This window comes from Eriocheir sinensis, chromosome 15 (assembly GCF_024679095.1).
Source record: "Eriocheir sinensis breed Jianghai 21 chromosome 15, ASM2467909v1, whole genome shotgun sequence".
Taxonomy (NCBI): domain Eukaryota; kingdom Metazoa; phylum Arthropoda; class Malacostraca; order Decapoda; family Varunidae; genus Eriocheir; species Eriocheir sinensis.
The window spans coordinates 22,434,024-22,459,175 of NC_066523.1; the positions used below are offsets into that span (position 1 = coordinate 22,434,024).

The window sequence follows — 25,152 nt, forward strand, 5'->3', positions numbered from 1 at the left end:
GAGAAACGAGCAAAGGGGCGGGGAGCAAGGCGAGCCGTCCGCACCCCGCGGGGCGCGGCCAGGCGCATATATTTTTGCTACATGTTCTTGTATGATCTAAAATATACTGTAACATTCTAGACTGTACTGTTCTGGATATATACAGTATAGGAGAAGAGGGCGAGAGAGTCCCAGTCCCAGTCATAGTAAGCTAGTGGTAAGTGAAGAGTCAAAGTGAAGTGTACTACTAAGGAAGAATATTAAACTACAGAAGCTGTGCGAAGTGTTTACATATCTCCCTCCCACGGAGTCTCCTGACGGCGACACGGAACCCAAGTAACACGTCCGGCATAACACTGGTGTCAGGAGTGTAGCCATTTGTTTTTGTTTTTTTGCCATGGAGACTCGTTCCCAAGCTGCCCATGTTGACTGAACTTTTGGAAGCCTTGAGACTACAGGGGGAGAAACAAGAAAGAGCACTCCAAGAACTCAAGGAACAACAAGAAAAAGCACACCAAGAACTCAAAGAACAAAAAGAAAGAGCACAGCAACAACAAGAAGGAACACTCCAAGAACTCAAAGAACAACAAGAAAGAGCACAGCAACAACAAGAAGGAACACTCCAAGAACTCAAAGAACAGCTAGAAGATTGCTTCACGGGATTACAGCTACAGCTAAAAGCAGTACAAGATGGAAGTGAATCAGTGCGAAGAGAAATGACTGATGTGACCACAAACTTGGGACAACCCCTGATAGAAGTGGAGAAAGAACACACAAATCTTCAACAAGAGATGGAGGTGGTACGGGAGACGACACACAAAGAAATACTAGAAGTAAGTGACAGAGAAGACCTTGAAGACTGCTTGGCTGGAAACGGACAGCCAGTGCCTGCAGGGGCTAGTTGTACCCAAGATGCTTCTCCTACGCAAGTCCGGGGTAGTTTGAGCCCTGTTTCGCCTGAGTTTATCCCCGCAAGAAGTTCCGCCAGCCCCATGGGTCTGCTGGGTTCGCCTGTTAGAAAGAAGCCTCAGGAGTTTGATGGCAAGGTCTCCTGGGAGGCTTACCGCGCTCAGTTTGAGCTGTTGGCAGCTTGGAACGGATGGGATGACCAAGAGTGCGCGGTACAGCTGGCCACTAGCCTGAAAGGGGCGGCGCTGGAGGTCCTTGCTCAGCTCGACAATGCGACAAAGGGCAGCTACAGCGGGCTGGCACAGGCGCTGGAGCAACGATATGGGACCAAGCACCAGAACGAGCTCTTCAGGGTTAGGTTCAGAACCCGCAACAGGAGGCGCGGCGAGTCTCTTCAGGAACTCGCTCAGGACCTTGAGAGCATGGCGCACAAGGCATACCCAGGTGCCACCCCTGACCTGCTGATGGTTTTGCTGCGTGATCAATTCATCGATGCCCTGGACAGCCCTCAGCTGAAGATACAAGTGAACCAAGCTAAGCCAACGTCAATGCAGGAAGCTCTGGCACGTGCCATGGAGTTTGAGTCCTTTGTTAGGTCTAGCTTGTCAAGCTTCAGGGACGACTCGATTTCTGGCTTTAGGGCACGAAAGGGCGCTGTCAGCGACACAGACAGGTTCCAAGGAACGTGCTGGTCCTGCGAGAAGGTTGGGCACAAGGAGAACGAATGCTATAAGAGGAAGAAGGAATATGAAGGTGCCGCTAAGAAGCCCAGGGAAGGACCCAAGTGCTGGACCTGTGGAGAAAAGGGGCACTGGAAGAATGAGTGTCGGAAAAATGTGCCCCCAACGAGGGACCACCACTCGGGAAACTAAGGACTGGTTCACGGGGGCAACAACCAGTCTGTCCTGTACGTGCCCTGAAGATATCAGTGTGCAGGAGAACCACCATGACAAGCTGCCAAGTGGAGGGCAAGGTTGACGGAGTGTTGTGGCCTGTGGTCGTCGACACAGGCTCGGAACGCACATTGGTGCGGCCTGACGTGGTGAGTCATCGTCGGCTTCCTAAGACGCCGCATCGACTGTGTGGAGTCACAGGACACTACGCAGAGCTCAGAGGCCCAGTGGACGTGAAGTTTGAGCTCGGAGGAAAGGAAGAGTTCCTCTCTGTGTACGTGGCCGACATGGATGACCCCTGCATCCTAGGTATGGATTATCTTGTCTCCCACAGGTGCGAGCTGGACTTCCGCGCTAAGCAGCTGACTGTAGGAGGAAGGAGGGTGCCACTGACGACTGTGAACAAGGGAGACCTGCCAGTGACGGTCAAGCGCACCACCATTATTCCACCGAGGTCGGAGATGCTGTTACCCTGTCAAATTACGGGTGCCCCCCCGGCTAGCCTGTGTGTGGTAGAGAGTGGAAGTCGATGCCCGGTAGAAAACGGGGTGATTGTAGGCAGTACTTTGGTAGACCCTACTGCAGCGGAAGTGCCTGTCGTCGTGGCCAATGTCTCCTTCAGCCCAAAGAAAATAAAACAAGGGACCATGGTGGGGTTGTGCCAAGAGATCGACCAGAAACCAAGAACCTGTGTCTGCAGGAGAACCCTGATGAAGCCCCAGGAGGAGCTGCCTGACTACCTGCGCGACCTGTTTGACAGGAGCTCCAAGTGTCTAGAGGAACCCCAAGTGGAACAGCTCAGGGAGCTTCTCGTGAGAAATGCAGATGTGTTTTCCACAGGAGACCTGGACTTGGGGTGTACGGACCTGGTAGAGCACCACATAGACACAGGTAGCCACCGCCCAGTGAAGCAAGCTCCTCGAAGGATGGCACCAGCCCGTCGCAAGGAGATGGATGAGGTAATGGATGATCTCCGGCAACAAGGGTTAATCGAGCGGTCCAGCAGCCCGTGGGCGTCTGCTGTAGTGCTCGTCAGGAAAAAGGACGGTTCCCTCAGGTGCTGCGTGGACTACCGAGCCCTCAATGATCTCACCATCAAGGATTCATACCCACTCCCACGGATTGACGACACGCTCGACGCCTTGGTGGGCTCCAAGTGGTTTTCAACACTGGATATGAAGTCTGGGTATCACCAAGTCAAAATGGCGGAGCAGGACAAAGAGAAAACAGCCTTCTCCTACAGTCAAGGCCTGTGGCAGTTTAAGGTCATGCCCTTTGGCCTGTGCAACGCGCCGGCCACGTTCGAGCGGCTGATGGAGAGGGTGCTGGAGGGACTTCACTGGAAGACGGCACTCATCTACCTCGACGACGTGATTGTCTTTGGCCAGACCTTCGAGCAGGAGATGGAAAGGCTATCAGAGGGTTTCGCCCGGTTTAGAGCTGCACACCTTAAGCTCAGCCCGAAGAAATGCTGTCTGTTCCAAAAGGAGGTCCAATACTTGGGACACATCGTGAGCAAGGCTGGAGTACGCACTGATCCTGAGAAGGTGGGTGCGGTAAGGGACTGGCCGACACCCACCAACGTGAAGGAGCTGCGGAGCTTCCTCGGGTTGTGCTCATACTACCGCAGGTTTGTGAAAGGCTTCGCTACGATTGCTGCACCACTGCACCTCCTGACGAAGAAGGGGCGCAAGTTTGAGTGGACAGCGGAAACTCAGGTTGCCTTTGAGAAGCTCAAGGAGGCCCTCATCAGCTCGCCCGTACTCACCTACCCAGACCCCTCTAAGCCTTTTATACTGGATTGTGATGCCAGTGATGAGGGGATTGGTGGAGTGCTGTCCCAGGCATGTGCTGACATGGAGCGGGTTGTGGCCTACTTCAGAAAGCTCACTCCAGCCGAGAAAAACTATTGCGTGACCCGGAAAGAACTCCTGGAAGTAGTCAAGAGCCTTGACTTTTTCCATGCTTATCTGTACGGTGCAACTTTCACCATCCGCACGGATCACGCTGCATTGCGGTGGCTGAAGTCACTGAAAAACCCTGAGGGCCAGCTTGCTCGCTGGATAGGTAAACTAGAGCAGCATCTCTAAACTATTGTGCACCGATCTGGACTAACACACGGTAACGCGGACAGCTTGAGCCGGCGCCCCTGCCTACCTGAGTGTCAACATTGCCTCCAGAGGGAAAGCGTCCAGAATATGTGCCGCCGCACTACAGTGGAACAGACAGCGGAGGTGCCATGGGAAGACTTGGGAAAACTGCAGCAGGAGGACCGAGATCTGAGACCAATTATGGAGTGGCTGAGTCAGTCGTCAACGCGACCTGGGTGGGAAGTAATCTCGAGAAAAAGCCCTACCACCAAGAATTACTGGACTCAGTGGGACACTCTTCGGATAGACGACGGGGTGTTGCAGCGACGCTGGGTCTCTCATGATGGTCTTGACCACTACTGGTCCACGGTGTTACCTGTGAAGTCCCGGGAAGGCGTCTTGAAAGAAATGCACGACAGCATCACCAGCGGACACCTTGGGGTAAAGAAGACACTGAGTCGCCTGTGCCAAAGGTTCTACTGGGTTGGCATGAGGAAGGACGTGGAAGAATGGTGTCACGCGTGTGAGGTGTGCTGTGCAAAGAAGGGCCCCAAGAAGCGTCACCGTGCCCCACTGCAACTATACCAGGTTGGAGCCCCCATGGAACGGGTGGCAGTGGATATAGCAGGACCCTTGCCTCTGACGACGAATGGAAATAGGTACATCTGCGTCACAATGGATTACTTCACCAAGTGGCCGGAAGCCTACGCCATCCCTGACCAGGAAGCCACTACCATCGCCAAGGTTTTGGTGGAGGAGTTCTTCTGTCGCTTCGGTGTGCCTAATGAGCTCCATTCCGACCAGGGAAGGAATTTTGAGTCAACAGTCCTTGCTGAGTGCTGCAAGCTTCTGGGTATCAAGAAGACCCGGACCACCCCTCTGCACCCACAGTCAGATGGAATGGTGGAGAGGTTTAATTGGACGTTGGGCCAGGAGTTGGCCAAGCAGTGCAACAATGACCAGTTTTCATGGGATCAGAAGCTGCCTGCGCTTCTCATGGCCTACAGGTCTGCCGCCCACGAGACTACGGGGTATTCGCCGGCAAGCTGATGTTTGGACGTGAGCTGCGATTGCCGGAAGACCTACTGACAGGAAGGCCTCCTGGGGAAAGCCTTCCAAGGGACGCCTCCAGTTTTGCCCGTCAACTAGAGGAACGGCTGGAAGAGGTGCACCATCAAGTCCGAGGTGCCTTGAAGTTCTCCGGGGAGGCCATGAAACGCGGTTACAATATGAGGGCAAGCCACGTTGACTTCAAGGAAGGAGACCGAGTCTGGCTTTACAACCCGCAGAGGAAGAAAGGACAGTCTCCGAAGTTACAGAGCCCCTGGGAAGGCCCTTACACTGTGCTAGAACGCCTCTCCGACGTGACTTACCGAATCCGGAGAACGGAAAAGACCAAGCCGAAAGTTGTCCACGTCAACCGCTTATGGAGGTACCACGGTCCGGGAAACTACACCTGGAACAACTACAGACACCCAGCAGCCGACGAAAACGCAAGAGACGTCCAGGACTGAGAGGAGGTCGACGACGACGTAGGCCTTCTGGCCCTTTCAGCCGAGGGAGATAACCTCCCGGCTTCGGCAGATGTTCCAGGGACACCCCAAGAAGCGGACGACGACGAGGCGCACCAGGAGACAGACGCGCAGGAGGCAACGAACAGAAGACAGAGACAACGCAGGCGTCCACAGCGATACGACGATTATTATGTTTTTGATTAATTCTCTTATGTTTGTACATAGTTAAGTGTGTGATCGGGACGATCACAATTAAGAGGGGGGGACAGTGTTGTGCTGGAAGCTTCCCCCGGCGACCATAGGCCTCTAGAAGGCTCCCGGAGAAACGAGCAAAGGGGCGAGGAGCAAGGCGAGCCGTCCGCCAAGGCAAGTATAGAAAGGAAGCGTCACTCTCATAGAACGTGAAGAACCAAATTTTGAAATTAGCTTTTTTATTAGGACCTCTCGGATGTTTTTTATGTTATAAACTACTTCAATAAAATAAAATAAGATGTGGATTTTTTGTTATATACTCTATGAAGCAATTGTCGATGAATAAAAAATATAAATAGAAATGTTCACGGCATCTCATCCTGGACGATGATTGGCTGGCGTCCCGATAAGCTCCGCCCCTTCCTCGAGCCTAATTAAGCCCCGCCCCATCCTCGTTGTCTGCCCAAACCGACGACTTCACACACCTCACTCCCACCCTGTTTCCTGACCCCAACATTCATTTTTACGAAAAACTGAGACCACCATCATCTTCCTGAGAAAATTCTGCATCACACTAGCATAAATTTGTAACAATAATGTAAAATTACACATACGAAAATCAGAGTTAAGTGAACTATGGAGTAAACATGTTCTTGCACTTATTTCCCTTCAACTCCTTAGTACTCAGCTGGTTTTCGTCGCATCACTTTTATAAGCCCAGATCCTGAATCTGCATGCTTTTCTGCTTCTGATGGTGTGTGGTACGTCCCGAGGTAAAAATATGCATAGGGTCAAAATCGCCTCCGAACATAAGCCGAGCCGTGACGGCTTTCATTTTATTCGGCATTTGTTTACTCAAGTCAGACTCGCCGCTCACACAGATGGGGCGTGAGTGAGAGCTGACGAGTCTGAGTAAAGTGAAAATGTGAGAAGCAAGGTGAAACAGTGAATGTGAGTGAAGTGATAGTCGGGCTGAGAATAAGAACAGGAACCAACGTGAAGGCTATAGGTCGGAGTTACCAACGAGTGATTTCCTCCCGCCTGTATGACTATACCTTCTCTATACTTGCCTTGCCGTCCGCGCCCCGCGGGGCGCGGCCAGGCGCCAGGCGGGAAGTGTTGCCAACTCGCATATATTTTTGCTACATGTTCTTGTATGATCTAAAATATACTGTAACATTCTAGACTGTACTGTTCTGGATATATATAGGAGAAGAGGGCGAGAGAGTCCCAGTCATAGTAAGCTAGTGGTCAGTGAAGAGTCAAAGTGAAGTGTACTACTATATATAGGAAGAATATTAAACTACAGAAGCTGTGCGAAGTGTTTACATATCTCCCTCCCACGGAGTCTCCTGACGGCGACACGGAACCCAAGTAACACGTCCGGCATAACAATATTCTTAATGTTGTGCCTGGTATGGGCACTCCTTAATAATGTTGGTTAATTTTACGTCAGCAAATCACTATTCTGCTAGAGGGCGCTTCCCCATGAGATACGCTTTGCTGCCTCACACCACCAGTTGCAGAGTTGTTTTCACGCTGACCAAAAGTGCTGCTCCCGCTGTTCATCTATCCTGAGTCAAGAGTTGGCGGCCTTCATCCCGTTATCCTTTTTGGAGCGGCAAGCCTTCGCCACAGCCTGTTATCCATTTAGGAGCTGGCTGCAACACCACCCGTTACCCGTGTAGGGGCGGGTGAGTGCCCATCCTGGTGCACACGTGGAGTTTACGACTCCCTGCCTGCTGGTGAGCTGCCTCGAGGACTGGTGAGTGCCCATCCGGGTGCACACGTGGAGTTTACGACTCCCTGCCTGCTGGTGAGCTGCCTCGAGGACTGGTGAGTGCCCATCCGGGTGCACATGTGGAGTTTACGACTCCCTACCTGCTGCTGAGCTGACTCGAGGACTCCACCTCACGCCTGCCAGGGGTTACCTCCGTGCCCGACAGCCGATTACCGTGGGCACCGCTCGGGACATCAGACATGATGTCCCGAGCGGTGCCCACGGTAATCGGCTGTCGGGCACGGAGGTAACCCCTGGCAGTAGCAAGGATGTGAGGAAAGAATCCTCGCATATGGGAGGCTCTTCCCACCGGGATTGTTCTCGAAAGAGCCGACAGCATGCCCGGGATCACGTGACTGGCAGTGGAGGCGAATCTGCCCCTCCACCTAACCTCTCTCTGCCTTCCACCTCACGGGAGGAAGCTAGTGCTCCGGATTGGAAGCTGCTGATGGACACTTTGTTTGCCTTGCGGGGCGATGTGGAGAAGTTGAAGGAGAGCAGCGGGGCTACTGGCGAGGGCGCTGATGTCGCCGCCACCCTTGACAGTGTAAACACGCCCGTGGAGGTGCCTTGTTCTTGATCGGCTGCGGGGTTTTCTGGGTTTAAGTCTGCCAAGAACATTGAGGACTCTGAGAAGCTGAAGAACAAGATCATTATGAAGAAACCGCTACCCACTTGGAAATTTGGTGCGGGGAAGGTCAGAGGCTCCTTCGGAAAGTTCCCCTACAAAGGATTGGCATCCAGGTTCCACCCTTATGGACAGCGGACATATGGACACCGGAGTGATCACCGGCAGCCCTACTCACGGCAGGGCTCGGAGGCAAAAAAACTCGCGAGGCCGGGGACGCAGCAATCCCCGGCAATAAATCAGGTGGGTCATACATTTGAAGCTGGCAGACTTCAATACTTTGTGAATGAGTGGCATACAATAACAAGTGACGCTATTATTCTGGACATTGTTGCCCATTGCCATCTTGACATTTCTGTAGCTGACATTGGTCCCTTGTTTGCTGAGGATATTGAGTATGTTTTTAGTGAAGAAGAACAGTCAATTATTTGTCAGGCAATTGTGAAACTGCTAGAGCTCAAGGTGATTAAGGAAACCCACAGACAGGAAGGGCAAATCCTTTCCTCCATTTTCTTGCGTAAGAAGAAGGATGGAGGGTTTAGATTGATCCTTAATCTGGAGAAACTTAATCAGCACATTCCTTACAAACACTTTAAGATGGAAAACTTTGAGCAAGCGATTTGGCTTATTAATAAAGATGCTTATATGGCCTCTGTCGATCTTAGACACGCATACTATTCTGTCACTATAGCGGAAGAGCAGCAAAGGTTTCTGTGCTTTAAATGGCAAGGAAAAATCTATCAGTTCACCTGTCTTCCCAATGGCGTTGCAGAAGGTCCTCGCCTTTTCACCAAATTAATGAAACCAATTTTTGCTAAACTGAGAGAAATGGGTCATATTATCACGAGTTTCATTGATGACACGCTTATTTCACACAGCTCTTTCGAGGGATGTCATGAGAGTGTACGTGCCACGGTAGAACTTCTTAGTAAGATGGGTTTCTGTATCAATGCTGAGAAATCTGTCTTGGTGCCTTCTAGACGTTTGGAGTATTTGGGGAACGTCATTGATTCAGAGACGATTACTGTGACATTGCCTGAACGGAGGAAACAGAAAATCGCTCAGAGTTGCAAGGACTTACTTAATTGTGATAAAACAAAAATCAGGAATGTGGCCAAAGTAATTGGGCAATTGGTTGCAGCCATTCTAGCAGTTGAAATGGGGAAACTGCACTATCGGAGGTTGGAATCCGCAAAGGTTTCGGCATTAAAGAAGGTTAACGGAAATTTTGACAAATGGATGATCATCACACAGGATATGAAGAGGGATCTGCAGTGGTGGTTATGTAACGTTGCAGTGGAATACAGAAGGATTTTTCGGAGAGGTACTGAAATAGATCTTTTTACTGATGCCTCAAATTTAGGTTGGGGTGGTTCTTTAAATGATCAACAAATTAATGGGAGATGGTCCTTAACGGAAGCAGTTTTCCACATCAATGTGAAGGAACTCCAAGCCATATTACTGACACTAAAGTCGTTTGCACATCAGCTTCAAGGAAAACATGTTAGGGTGTTTTGTGATAACACTACAGCAGTTCACTATGTGAATGAGATGGGTGGCACGAAATCTGCAATGTGTAATGACATCTGCCTTGACATTTGGAACTGGTGTGCATTGAATGATGTCTGGATTACATGCTCCCATGTGCCTGGTAGAGCTAATCTGGTGGCTGATGCTGCGTCTTGGACATTCAATGACAGGCATGAGTGGAAATTGAATGAGGATCTTTTTAGAGACCTTTGTCAGATCTTTGGAGTCCCAAATATTGATCTCTTTGCTTCCAAACTAAATAAACAAGTGCCTCGTTTTTGCTCATGGAAACCTGATCCAGAGGCAGAACACTTTGATGCTTTTTCAATATGTTGGTCTCAATTTGAACTCATCTATGCCTTTCCTCCCTTTGCTCTGATTGCTAGATGCCTCCACAAAATACGAGCAGAGGCAGCAAGGGGATGGTTGATTGCGCCAGTGTGGCCATCCCAACCGTGGATGGGGACTCTGCTCAGGATGCTTGTTCAGGAACCGCGCCTCATACCGAGAGGGATGAACACACTGCGTCAGCCATCCACAGGGGAGGAGCACCCCATCCTGAAACACACCAGGCTGATGGCATGTCTCTTGTCTGGCAACAGCTACGAGACCGAGGCATTTCTACGGCAGGTACAGACATTCTCATGGCCTCCTGGAGAGGTTCAACTGCGAAGCAGTACTGGCCACATATCAACAGGTGGCTCCAGTCTTGCAATAGATGGCACATCAATCCCCTTACTCCCACTGTAACTGATATTGTAAACTTTCTGTCTGACACTTTCCACAGAGGTATGGGCTATGACTCTGTTAACACGGCGCGGGGAGCCCTATCTTCGCTGGGGATAGTTGTCGATGGTTGCAGAGCAGGCAATCACCCTCTTGTCAGCAGGTTCTTAAGAGGAGTTTTCAACCTAAGGCCTTCAACACCTAGATATGCGGAGACTTGGGACGTCCAGCTGGTGCTCCATCAACTATGAACTATGGAACCATTGTGCTCTCTTTCCCTTAAGGAACTGACGCTAAAACTTGCAATGCTTATGGCCCTCACACAAGCTGCCAGAGTGCAAACATTACATTTGTTACTGTTGGGAGACATCCGCATTAGACAGGATTATATTTGTGTCTGGCTGGGGGGAAATATTAAACAATGTAGGCCAAAATTCAATGTGCGGGCTGTGACCTTTAAAGCATATGCTAAGGACTGTAGGTTGTGTGTGTGTGAAACATTGAAAATGTACATTACAAGAACTGAACAATTAAGAAGTGGCCTGGATAAGGAAACGGGAACCTTGCTTATCAGCTTCATCAAGCCACACAAACCCGTGACGAAAGACACAATTGCAAGATGGCTCAGAGAAGTGCTTCGTATGTCGGGAGTAGACACTGAAAAGTACTCGGCTGGCAGTGTTCGTCCTGCTGCAGCGTCAAAAGCCAAGGCCATGGCTGTGCCAATCACCCACATCATGGCGAAGGCTGGCTGGTCTAAGGAAGCCACTTTTGCCAAGTATTACGATAAGGAAATTGTTCCGGAACGCGACGTTTTTCAAGAAGCTGTTCTGCAGTAGAATCTGAGCCTTGGTTGAGATGGGGGTGTCATCATTCTTGTGGCAAGGTACATGATTTGTAGACTATTTAATGTATTGGAGTTTGGGTCTTGGTTGTATTTTTTCCCTCATTCCCAATTAACTGTACCTTCTACCTGTCAAAGTACGACACCCACATGGCTTCAAAATCTCATGGGGAAGCGCCCTCTAGCAGAATAGTGATTTGCTGACGTAAAATTCATGAAGTACATGAGACTTACCGCAGGTCAGTTGAAATGTGCTTCGAATTTTTGGAATCAAATCACTTGCTAGAAGGAGCTTACATGCCCTCCACTCCCTACACTTTGCAGTGTCATATGGTTGAAGCACTTTCAGTGACGGGACATGGTAACTTACTTTTCATGTGGGTGATCGTACTCTTTAAAGTCTGGTGGTGTGAGGCAGCAAAGCGTATCTCATGTGAAAGCTCCCTTCTAGCAGAAGTAATTTGCTTCCCAAAATTCAAAGCACATTTCAACTGACCTGCGGTAAGTCTCATGTACCTCATCAATTATACCTCAAAGTAGAATTAATTGTTGATCACTTAAACCAGAGAGTAAAATTAGTAGTTTATTTACCAAGTCTTATAAGGCACTGTTATCGCACACAGGATTATCATCTGCCAAATAATATGGGTAGCGTGACTTTAAGAATATTACTTAAGGTAAATATATTTGTTTAAAGATTCTGATGATGAATTAAGGGTCAAGGGACAGGATTCAGCCATACAAGACTAAATTGTCGCTCATAACACTTAGAACTTAGTCTAATTATAAACTAACATGTAAACACAAGAAACAAGTAGCACCAACACACAAACAAAACCTATCAAGTGTTCCCACTAACGTGTGGATACGCACTGTCTCCTGTGAAGTTGAAAATTCATTAATCCATTATTTATCATTATAAAATGCATGAAAACTATCTTAAAAATTCTATTAATATCTATTGCTGTGGTTGACATCTTTATCTCATGACTGACCCGAGTTACTTTATCAATGGCCCTTGATTGGTCCATTCCAACACCGTTTCCAATAACACCTTGAAAGCTGCCACTCGCAAAAACCTTAGTGTAGCCAGAACCTGGGTGCGTGTTGGGAGTGCATGTACCCTCCTGGTTCTCCTTTCCAGGTGGGGGTGCAACTCATCACAGAGCCTGATGATTTCCTGACGGGGAAATCTATACATCTGCAACAGGTGTTCATCACTGACATGTAGTGGGTCGAGTGGGTCCCGATATCTCCTTTCCCTGCACAGTCTGCGATTGATAATGTATGCCGCAACAAGCTCCATCTGTGAAACACAGAAATAACTACATTACTAGAGAGGACTAGAACATACGGTAATTATTTAAGACACATAATTGTAACCTAATTAAATGGCCCTTAAAAGGTAAAGAAATATCAATGTTGCTGTTATCTAAAAAAAAAAACATTACTAGAGAGGACTAGAACATACAGTAATTATTTAAGAAACATAATTGTAAGCTAATTAAATGACACTTAAAAGGAAAATAAATATCAATGTTGCTGTTATCTAAAATAAACATTACTAGAGAGGACTAGAACATACGGTAATTATTTAAGACACATAATTGTAAGCTAATTAAATGGCCCTTAAAAGGAAAAGAAATATCAATGTTGCTGTTATCTAAAAATAAATTGAGGACGTAAAGCAAATAACAATAATAACAAAGAAAGAAACATGTTTAAAAATATGAGTACAGCTACCCGAGCCAAAGCCTTCTTGGCTACACCTAAATCTCCACAACTAATGCACAAACCATGCATGAGCGACCTTTATGTGACCCCTGCCACGTTGATATAAAGCTATACACATGTATGGAGGCTATTACAGCTTCATGGCATAAGAAATACTAATCCAAGCCACCTGAGCCAAAGCCTTCTTGGCTACACCTAAATCTTCACAATTAATGCACAAACCATGCATGAGCGACCTTTGTGACCCCTGACACGTTGAAATAAAGCTATACACATGTATGAAGGCTATTACAGGTGCATGGGATAAGAAATATTAATCCAAGCCACCCGAGCCAAAGCCTTATTGGCTACACCTAAATCTCCACAACTAATGCACACATCATGCGTGAAAGACGCTCCTGTGAACCTTGCCACCTTGAAATAAAGCTATACACATGTATGGAGGCTATAAGAGCTTCATGAGATTAAAAAATACTGATGTATGCCACCCAAGCCACCGACTAAATCGGCTACACTTAAATCTCCACAACTAACCCACACATCATGCGTAAAAGGCGTTCCTGTGACTCTTGCCACCTTAATGTAAAGCTATACGTAAGTAGGAGTGCAAACACGCACCTTATATTGAGTATAGATGTGGAGATGTGGATGAGGCGGAAACACTCCTTTAATGGCGATGGGTTAGGACGGAACTGGTCAAATCTAGCCCCGCTTCCAAGCAGTCAGGCTGAGGGGCGACCTGACGTCATGAGATGGCGCCTAGGACGTTTTTTGAACATCGCACGGGGCAGCACTTGCAACCACAATGGCGGATTTAGGACCAAATATTGAGATACGACTGGTTGAGCATCCGCCGCCAGAAGCTGCTCGGGCCCAGTCTCAGAGCAGCAGTCGCCCAATACAGGCCTCCCTGTTCAGTCTCCACAGATCCTCGGTCTCTACTTCTACAACCTACTATTACAAGTGATCGGTCTCACACAGTGCCAACTGTTTTGGATTACCTATTCTGAAACCACCTCATCATCTACAGCTAAGTGATCCACAGGTTAAACTCAGCTGGGGCCCTATTTGTTGTGTCTTTGGGGTCCGTCCACACGGTCGAACACTGTCTGTCGGACAAACACTGTTACCATATCATAAGGCAAAGCAGGATGACATCATAGGCGTTGAAATGAGGAAAGTTGATAAGGCAACAAACAGTGGTACCAGATGAAGTTGTATACCATAGTTTCTACTCCGTTCACCAGGCAAAGACCGGCAGACAATGTTCGAAGCTGATGTCCACTGGCAACTCACGGGTATCTAAGTCAGTGTTCGTATGGGCTCGAGAGACAGGTGACAGACGTACGGCCAGCCATGTTGACAGGGCAGGTGAGATCTAATCAACTGACAGCCTCAGTTCATCCGGTAAACAAGTAATTTTGTTCATCCTGTGCCTGGCAGTATCGTATGCTTCCAAGCCTCTTGTCCCACCAGGCAGTGTCCGAAGTTCCGATACTACAAACATGGGCAGTGTCCGGTACACCTCTTGGTGCTCGCTTGTGACGTCATCAGCGAGCCTTTCCGCTTTCCATTGTTCAGCGTTGCCATATACCCAGAAAAGTCTGGATTTCTCCAGAATTTTGTAGCTAATGCCAGAATTCCAAAATTTTGACGAATATATCCAGATCTTTTCATGCTTAGCCAGAAAGAATCCCTTAAAACTTCTAAATCTCCAGAATTTACTGTTTAGTGATTAATTGATTACGTTCAGTAAATAATCATATTACCATATACATGATTGAGTTTCAACTACTTCGTGTACTTATACGGACAGTAGCTGTTGAGTTGGAACTTGAAGTCCTGAACAGAAACAGTACCCGTACGCTTCTCGTCAAGACGGCAGTCACAAGTGTTACCACTTTGTGGGTCTGTAGTAGACTCTGTACCCACATTACGAAAATATAAGCACATTGTTGAACGACTACTTCCTTTCAGTATTCACACAAGAGGATCGAACGACTATTCCGGAAAGGGTTCAGGTGTACGAGGGCGGGGATGGTGATAAATTGAGGGATATAATCATTACCAGGCAAGTAGTTCAGGATGAGATAGATAAGCTTAAGGAAAACAAGTCGCCAGGTCCTGACGGGATATTTCCGAGGGTATTAAAGGAATTAGGTGATGTACTCAGTGACCCACTAATCCACATCTTTAAGATGTCGGTAAATACTGGTTATGTGCCCAGCCTATGGAAAGTAGCTAATGCGACGCCAATTTTCAAAAGGGGGACAGGTCAGCTGCTTCAAACTATCGCCCAATTAGCTTAACATCGGTTATAGGCAAGATGCTGGAGTCTATAATAGCCAGGAACATTCGGGAGCATCTAGAGAAACTTAGCTTAATTCACGACTCGCAGCATGGGTTCACGAAAGGTAGGTCATGCCTCATCAATCTCTTGTCCTTCTATAATAAAGTATTTGAGGCGGTAGACAGAGATGAAAATTATGATGTAATCTATCTTGATTTTAGTAAAGCGTTTGACAAAGTTCCTCACCAACGACTGTTGCTTAAATTGCAGGCTCACGGAGTAGATGATAAAGTTTTGAACTGGGTCAAGGCGTGGCTTATACCAATAGGAGGCAAAGAGTGCAAATCAGTGGTAAAAGATCTGACTGGGGATGTGTTACGAGTGGGGTCCCACAAGGTTCGGTATTAGGTCCACATTTGTTTTTTTATTTATATCAATGACTTAGATACAGGAATTAGTAGTGATATCAGTAAGTTTGCAGATGATACCGAGATCGGTAGAGTAATTGAGTCGGATCAGGACGCTAGTATTCTCCAGGGTGAACTAAACAGATTGTATGACTGGGCTGATAAATGGCAGATGGAGTTCAATGTAGGGAAGTGCAGTATTCTGAGTGTAGGTAGGAACAACCCCTCTCATAACTACTGCTTAAATGACACTCATAAGCAGGTTTGGGTGCGAGAGGGATTTAGGGGTCTTAGTGAGCTCTGATCTCTGTCCAAGGGCACAATGCATTCAAGCTAGAAATCGAGCAAATAGGGTACTGGGATTTATTTCAAGGAGCGTAAGCAACAGAAACGCCGAAGTCTTCCTCAAACTTTATTTAGCATTAGTTAGACCTCATCTTGACTATGTAGTTCAGTTCTGGTCACCATACTATAGAATGGATATCAAAATGTTAGAATCGGTGCAGAGGAGGATGACTAAGATGATTCAGGGGTTGAGAAACTTGCCATACGAGGAAAGACTCAAACAGTTAAACTTGCATTCTCTAGAAAGGCGAAGGGTGCGTGGAGACATGATCAAGGTTTATAAATGGATGAAGGGCTTTAATAAGGGGGACTTTCATAAGGATTTGTTGGTAAGAGAACCGGGTAGGACACGAAGTACTGGGTTTAAACTGGATAAATTCAGATTCAACAAGGACATAGGCAAAAATTGGTTTACTAACAGGGTGGTGGATGAGTGGAATAGGCTAAGCAGTCATGTGGTGAGTGCCAATAAAATTGTCACATTCAAAAATAGATTAGATAAATTCATGGACAGCGATATTAGGTGGGGTTAGATACACGGGAGCTACACGGAAGCTTAGGTTCAGAGGAGCTGCCTCGTACAGGCCTACCGGCCTCTTGAAGACTCCTATGTTCTTATGTTTTTATGTAAATCTGTGGTTAAGCAGGCCCTTTATGGGTGCCTTTGTGGATGAGGCTATTTTACGTCATATTTGGGGAAAACTATTTGTGGGTAAATTTGTGGGTATTCCATCCAAATGTGTGGATAAAATGTACGATATTGTGGGTGGTGTCCAAAACAGAAGTGGAAACACTGGGCCACTCACTAGTCACGGCAGTACTGTGTCGACGCGTTGCCTTGCCCACGAGCGAGTGCGATGGTATTATTATATGATCATATTAAAGTGGTTTATTTTTGAAAAAAACTAATAATTATAAATCTCTCCATATACATGAGTATTTCTGGGATACATTAGTCTGTACATGATGGGTATGACAATGCTGTTTGAAGTCTCTAACGTGTAAAATATGCCACTGTGGTTGCTAAGTGCCAATCCCGTCGAGATATCTGAATCGTGTCATATACGCGATCGGTTGTACAAAGCGGGCAAAAACACAGAAGCACAGCAAAAAGAAGCCAGAGTTTACCCAAAACATACGACTCAAGGCAGTAGATAGCATATTAAGTCATAATGATATCAGGGATGCCATACTCAGTCGTTGTGACTTCGTGATTTTTAATACTCTCACGAGACTGTTACTACAAGTGTCGTGAATTTCTTGCACCGGGCTGCATTTTGCCCAAGTGTAAGAGAGTTTTTAGGCTTTCCTGTATTAATATGTACAACTCAAATGATCCAGAAGATATGTAAGGTAAGAAAAATTATACCTTTATAATACGCCCTGTACTGTCCCAGCAAACATCGAAAGTCCGGAACGATACCGGCAAATAACGGAACTATGGCATAAAGGATCTCGTTTATTTGGCCAATATAAGGCCGATATAAATATTCTGCAATCGTGCCATAAGAGGCAAATGAACATCGGGCTAGTATTACGTAGCCTACATTACTTTTTTTTGTTGTAGTTCGAGTAGTGGACCGATATGTTAATGTTTTGCGGTTTTATATATATATATATATATATATATATATATATATATATATATATATATATATATATATATATATATATATATATATATATATATATATATATATATATATACAGTAAAACCCCGATTATCCGAAAGCGGATTATCCGAAAAACCGGATTATCCGAAATTGATCTGGATAATGCAATTAAAAAAAAAAATTCTATACTAAAACGTTATAAAACATCAAAAATAAATAAAAGTAACTACATATGTACTATATTAACACATTTAAAATTGATAAGAACAGTTAAAATGAATATGCTTTCTAATACGTATTGCCGAAATAGCTTGTAACGAATAGATCAATGTATTAGACACGAGCGGCGAACGAACAAACTACTGCACGACTACTCTCACACCGTACTCTCAAGACAACGACACAAACACGACTCCCCTCTCCACTCCATGCCACATTCCCCTTCCAACATACGAGTTGCGCGATAATATGAGTCATCATACTGTGTCTCCACCTGCACGATGCATCAAGGTCACACTTGCAAGCTTGCACAACCATTCACAATCGCACTCTGCAACATTCACAATTCAGATCTGCAACGCTCACAAGTATCAACATACACTGGTCCAGACAAGGAGACACACAGACAAACATACAATAAAACATTTACATCACATGTTTTAAGCGTACTACTTTGTTTAGCGTAGCGTGTGTTTGTTTGGTTTCATTGTTTACATCGTCAGTCGGCGGCAGTCGCGTCACACACTTCACACTGGGCAGTCGCATCGCGTTCTACCTGTGCTTCGACCTCACTTCTTTCTACATCACCATGCCGAAAGAAACCGGGAAAAGGAAGAAAGTCGTCCTTACCATACAGCAGAACACAATGCCGACGATCAAACTGGCGGCGATCAAAATGGCGGCCATAAATCCGGATTATCTGAAAAATCGGCTTATCCGAAAGAGGCTTCCCCCCTTCCATTTCGGATAATCGGGTTTTATATATATATATATATATATATATATATATATATATATATATATATATATATATATATATATATATATATATATATATATATATACACACACACACACACACACACACACACACACACGTGTTTTCAATCTCTCTCTCTCTCTCTCTCTCTCTCTCTCTCTCTCTCTCTCTCTCTCTCTCTCTGTGTGTGTGTATTTACCTAGTTGTATTTACCTAGTTGTAGTTTTACAGGGCCTGGGCTTACACTCGTGTGGTCCCGTCTCCGTATCTATAATTATCCAACTTTTCCTTGAAACTTTGCACACTCTTCGCCGATACTATTTCTTCACTTAATCTGTTCCAAACCTCTATATTTCTTTGTGGGAAGCTATATTTCTTTATGTCTCTTGAGCATCTTCCCTTCCTCAACTTTTTACTATGTCCTCTAGTATTCCTGCTGGAAGGTTCCTCTCTTAGTAGCAATTTCTCGTTATCTACTTCTTCCATTTTACTCAATAGCCTATATATTTGTATTAGGTCTCCTCTTTCTCTTCTTTGTTCTAGTGTTGGCAAGTCCATTTCCTTTAGTCTCTCTTCATATGTCAGTCCCTCCAGTTCTGGAACCATTTTTGTTGCCATCCTCTGTATTCTTTCTAGTTTTACTATGTGTTTCTTCATATGTGGAGACCACACTGTTTCCATGTATTCTAGTTTAGGTCTGATCATAGTAGTTATTAATTTTTTCATCATTTCTTTGTCCATGTAGTGGAATGCTATGCCTATATTTCTCACCATGTTATATGTATCACCAAAGATCCGATTTATATGACTTCCTGGTTGCATATAATCTTGCATTATTACTCCCAGGTCTCTCTCTTCATTTACTTTCTTTAATATTTCACCATCTCCCATTTTATATGTCCATTTTGGTCTTTCTACACTTTTTCCCATTTCCATAACATGACATTTCCTCACGTTGAATTTCATCTCCCATTTCTGACTCCATTTCCAAATCTTGTCTAGATCCTCTTGCAGCTCCTTGCAGTCTTCACTGTTTCTTATCTGTCTTTGCAGTTTAGCATCATCTGCGAACAGGTTCATGTAGCTGTTTATTCCCTCTGGCATATCATTAATATAGACTAGGAAGAGTACTGGTGCTAAAACCAACCCCTGGGGCACTCCACTTTCCACCGCTCTCCATTCCGATCTAGTGTCCTTAACCACGGTTCTCATCTCTCTTCCTCTTAGGTAGCTTTCCATCCAGCACTTCATTTTCCCTCTCACTCCTCCTTTATTTTCTAGTTTCCACAGCAGTCTTGAATGTGGAACTTTGTCAAATGCCTTCATTAAGTCTAGGTAAATGCAATCCACCCATCCGTCTCTTTCCTGTAATTTGTCCGTCACTCTTGAGTAAAAGCTCAGCAAGTTTGTCACACATGAGCGGCCTTTCCTAAACCCATATTGATTGTTTGTGATTAGATTATGTTCTTCTAGATATCTCATCCATTGTTCTTTTATTAATTTCTCACATATTTTGCATACTACACTGGTCAGAGACACTGGTCTGTAATTTAGGGGTTCTTCCTTTTTCCACTTTTGTATATAGGTACCACTTCTGCCCTCTTCCACTCCCTAGGCACTGTGCCCGTTTTAATTGAGCACCTAATGATGTCATATATCGGGCCAACTAGCTCATTTCTGCATTCTTTAAGTATAAAACCTGAAACTCCATCCGGTCCCACGGCCTTCCCTTCTTCCAATTCCCCCAATAGTTTTTTTTATCTCCTCTTTATCTATTTTGACCTCTTCCATATATACATTTAAGTTGTTTTCTTGTGGTTCATTAAATAATGATTCTTTGGTAAAAACTTGCTGGAATTTTTTGTTAAATAATTCCACCATGCCTTTGGGATCCTCAATCTCTACATTCTCTTCAGTCAGTCTTTCAGTTGTTTCTCTTGATTTAATTTTTCCATTTATAAATCTATTAAATAATTTAGGTTGTTCTTTACACTTTTCCACAATATCCTTTTCGTATCGTTTCTCTTCTTCCTTTCTCACTTTCACGTATTCATTTCTCGCTGCCTTAAAGTCTTCTATGTTTCTTTGATTTTTGTTTCTTTTTAATCTTGACCACGCTTTGTCTCTCTTTTCTTTTGCCTTTGCACATCTTGCATTAAACCAGTCCTTTTTAGCCCTCTCCCTCGGTCTGTATTTTGGTACGAACTTCATAACACCTGTGTTGTACGCCCTCAAGAAAATATCATATTTTCCTTGAACTTCGCTTGTACTCATTAACTCTTTCCAATCCATTTCACCAAAAAACTTCTTGAGGTTTTCCACCCCTGCTTTCCTATAGTTTAATCTATTGCTTCTATAAGTCTCGTCTTGTTCCCTTCCTTCCTCCTCCATTTCCATCTCTATGAGCACGTGATCACTTTTTCTCAGGGGGCAATCATACCTCAATTCATCCTTCACATGAATCTCTCTTGTCAACACCAAATCCAGTCTTGCCGGTTCATCGTCTCTTCTATATCTAGTGCTTTCCTTCACCCTTTGTATCATCAAATTTTCCATCATTAATTTCAAGAATCTATTCCTACATGCCACATCACTACCATTGCTCTCAAACCTCTCCCAGTCAACCTCTTTGCAATTGAAATCTCCAACTAGTATTACTCCTTTGTTTGCCTTAAGCAATCTCCTCAAACTCTGTATGGTGTCATCAATCGTGTTTTCATAATCTTCTTTACTCCATGATGTAGTTTTTGGTGGTACATATGCTACTGCAATCATCATCCTTTCTCTATTCCTGATTTCCAAACTTACACTCACAATCTCTGCTTTTCCCACTCCATATTCTATTGTTTTTACTAATAACTCTTTCTTTATCATTATCACCACTCCTCCTCCGCCTTTGCCCATTCTATCCTTCCTCCACACATTGTATCTTCCATCTAACTCAATTTGGATGTTTTCTTTTAGTTTAGTTTCAGTTAGGCAAACTTATCCTTATCCTTATCCTCTTTCTTTTGCTGTTCTATTACTTCTCTTAGGCTTACATTTGCTTTTTCATTCTCCACTCTCCACGTCTTCACCTCTTCTCTAACTCTTTGTTCTTCTTTGTTTACCAGTTCCTTCAGGTTTTCATTTTCCTTTCTTACCACTCCCAAACCTTCCTTCATTGATCTTTCGTACTTTGCTACTTTTTCCTTTAGCTCCTCATTTTCCTTAATCAATTTCTTCTCATTTTCCTCTAGTCGTTTTATCCTATTTCTCAGGTCACTGTGGAATACTCTATTCTGCTCTTCTTCCTCATCCCTTCTCTTTATCATGCTGATCCATTTATCCAGTTTTCTTTCCATCAGTAGCACTCTCTTGTATAATGTCGTCTCATATCTCGCAAAACCAGAGAACTCAGCTGAAGTACCTCCAGCCTCGTACTCACTTTCCTCCCCGCTGTTGTTGTCTCCTCCTCCTGCTCTTCCTCTTCTGCTTCTTGGCGTGATCCATCCCTGATCTTCCTCCTTCTCACTCATCGTACTAAACTGCACCTATGGAGACCCACCGAACCAACATTAGCGCAGCCCAGCCGGGCACAAAGAAACACACTGGGACAGGTTTTCTCGTTTTACTGTCAGGCTCATACACGTACACCAATGTCCACAGGGCACTGTACAATTGTAGGGGCACTGGGCTCAGAGGCAGCAGGCACACTCACAACAGGGCAGCTAGCTGCGTACATCCTCTCCAAGGAACTGCTCTATCCACCCTCCCTCGGCGTCTTCCTCCTCCGCCCCGCTGCGGTGCACCCCCCCCGCTAGCCTCCTCACACCTCCGTGCCCCAAACTAGCGCCCTAAAAAAAACATTACAAAAATATACAGCAGAAAAATAACCCCCCTGGCGTGACAATAGCAACACTATATGCCCGTAGAGCCAGAGTTGGCATTCACAGACTATGCAGGTAATGGGCCTTGACTCAGTCTCGGAATATTCTGTGATTTGACACAGTCATCTCAACGATACACCATGATACAGCGACGAGCAACCAAACAAATTCCAGCGCTCCAAAACTTGCCATATGACAAGCGTTTAAAGCGTTTAGATATGTTTTCCCTAAAAAAGCGAAGGATAAGAGGGGACTTAATTGAAGTATTCAAAATCCTTAATGGAGTCGACAACATTAACCCGGATAGTCTATTTCAGAGAGACACCAACACAAGAACACGCAGCAACGGTATGAAGTTAAAGGGAAATCGATGTAACTCATTGGTGCACAGAAGTTTTTTCAATAACAGAGTCATCGATCACTGGAATGGACTCCCACCGTCAGTAGTTAGCGCACAGAGTATCAATAGCTTTAAGTCTTCTTTGGATAAGTACTTTAGGGATACAAGATTATACTGACCCTTTTTCGCATGTTTTCAGACAGAATGCAGCAAGACCTCAACCTATATTCATATGATTCTCCCCCACAACCTAGATTTCAAATAGCGAAAGTCAACAATAGAGTAAAGCAACAGTTAATGTCTGCATGACAGGTGGAGTGAGGTGTGGGTGCAGTAAGGTGACAGGTTACTGATGCCGTGCCTAGTGCCGCCGGTAAAACGAGGATCAAGCCTCCACCTGTGCCCCTGAAACTACACCTCACCCATCGTGAGTATTAGGGGGGATTCTGGGGCTGCCCTGTGTAGGCCACTCGGCCTCTTCCAGCCTCCCTGTATTTCTATGTTCTTATGTAATGAAGTCATTTTCCCCCACAGCTTAGGTTACCAGTAGTGTAAGTTAAGGGTAGTAATTTCCTCTTATTTCTCTCTTTACTGTAAAATTTCCATGGCCCTTTCTTCCTTAAAGGTACATGGTGTTCTCTTCTAACTATTTCCTGCCGGCACGTTGCCGGAGGGAGAGGTGGGTGGGGAGGAGCCTTCATCTATTCTGTCCTGTCCTACCACACGTAGCTCACTAGTAGTAGCGGTAGTAAACAGACACCCCCGTCATAGACCGATAGGTCTTCTGGTGTCTGTTCTTCCTATGTATTCCTATGTAATGTCAGGGTTCAGTAAAGGCAGAGAGAGTGAGGGTAAAATGAGAGTGAATCAGCCGGGTGTGTGGAGAGCTGCAGTAAGGTATAGGTGTGGTGCTGTTGGTGCGGTGGAACTTTTTAATTCACTTTTTCATGCAACTTTTTACACTTTTTTTACTTGCCGGTCACATTCCATTCTCAGTCCAGTCAAGATATCTTTTGAATGGATTGCTACTGGAGCGCGACCAGACCATGACATGACTGTTCCTGCCGGTGTGGATACCACTATCAAAATTCATGTAATAATATGTGACCTGACAGTGACTTGACCATGACCATCCCTACAGTGTAAATCAGGCCTTAGCTAACACGTGCACTCCCATTGTTTGTGGATACTTAGGTGATGGTCTGGTTGTACTTGTGCCCATAGCTGGGCGTTATCGCGATACTTTATCACTGATAACGAAATCGGGTTATCGGCCATCCGCTACTTATTGAAATATACATCGGTATCTTCGTTACTTTTGTAGCCAAACTAGCGATAATCGCTAGTTTTTTTCGCCTCTCAGAAAAAAAACGTTGTCTCCTCCCAACTGCGCATGCGTGGCCCGGACGCCCAGTGTTGTATGAAAAAACTTTGGGGCATGAAATATCTTCGGTGAAGAGATTTCATGTTTACATCAACATCAAATCACTAGGTTATTTTTTTATGTTACTCAAAAATCAATATATCAAAGAGAAAAGTCATTTAACTTTGCCCAAAAAATGATTATTCACTGCCTCAAATTTGATATTCCCTATTTTCATTTGTGAGCATGCTATGGTATTGAAGGCACCCAGTGTTGAGTTATTTGGTGTCCCGTCGTCAAAAGCGCCTCTCGTGAATTGCGCATGTTCAGACCAGTAAGCGTAGCCCTGTACAGTCTCACAAAGCTTTTTAACACATGAAGAGTTGCTGGAAGGTTGAATCAGACATACCATTCCACCATCCTCGCTGTTTCTAGAACGACACTCTGTGCATATAAATACAACTCGTACAGAGTGTCGTTCTAAAAACAGCGGGGATGGTGGTAGAGGTACTGTATGTCTGATTCAGCATTCCAGCAACTCTTAATTACGGTTAAAAAGCTTTGTGAGACTGTACAGGTCTGCGCTTGCTAGTCTGAGCATGCACAGTTTACAAGAGACCAGTGTTTGTAAACAAAAGTGCCAGCTTTTGACGGTGGGGACGCCAAATAACACAACACCGGTTCAGGCGTTTCTAGTATTACCGTCCATAGGTACATGTCAACGTGTGGTTTTCAGGTTTTGTAAGTTTTCTATAATAGAGATAATGAAAATTTGAATTCATTTATGTTTTTTTTTTTATTTGAAATATCAATATAGTATCGTTTTCGCCTATCGGACTTGTCGCTAGCTAGTATCAGAATTGTGAATTTTTATTGGGTATCGGTTATCATTTATCGCCTATATGTGTCTCCAGTTAACAAATATCAGTTATCACCGATAAGGTTTTACATTATCAGTTATCGGTTATCGGGAATAAGGTTTTCTGTTATCGTGCCCAGCTATGCCTGTGCCCCTCAGTGCTCGCTCAGTACTTGGGTAAGTACATACGTACATCCATACTTGTCAGAAAATTTATATCCGAGTGTATAGTACCAGTGTAAACATATTTGGTTGAATGGAATTAAAT

The 25,152-nt window shown here is 45.2% G+C and overlaps 1 protein-coding gene and 1 pseudogene across 1 annotated transcript in view; one reads left to right on the forward strand and one right to left on the reverse strand.

Annotated features, from left to right (window-relative positions):
- Positions 1 to 7,605: 7,605 nt before the first annotated feature.
- On the forward strand, positions 7,606 to 11,277 carry LOC126999051 (uncharacterized; annotated as a pseudogene).
- A 344-nt stretch (positions 11,278 to 11,621) lies between these two features.
- Positions 11,622 to 25,152, reverse strand: part of LOC126999049 (folliculin-like) — a 162,031-nt gene continuing 148,500 nt past the window's right edge. The window contains exon 12 of the mRNA XM_050861426.1: positions 11,622 to 12,391. Coding sequence (XP_050717383.1) covers positions 12,086 to 12,391 — 306 coding nt within the window. The 3' untranslated portion in view covers positions 11,622 to 12,085. The remainder of the gene's footprint in view (positions 12,392 to 25,152) is intronic.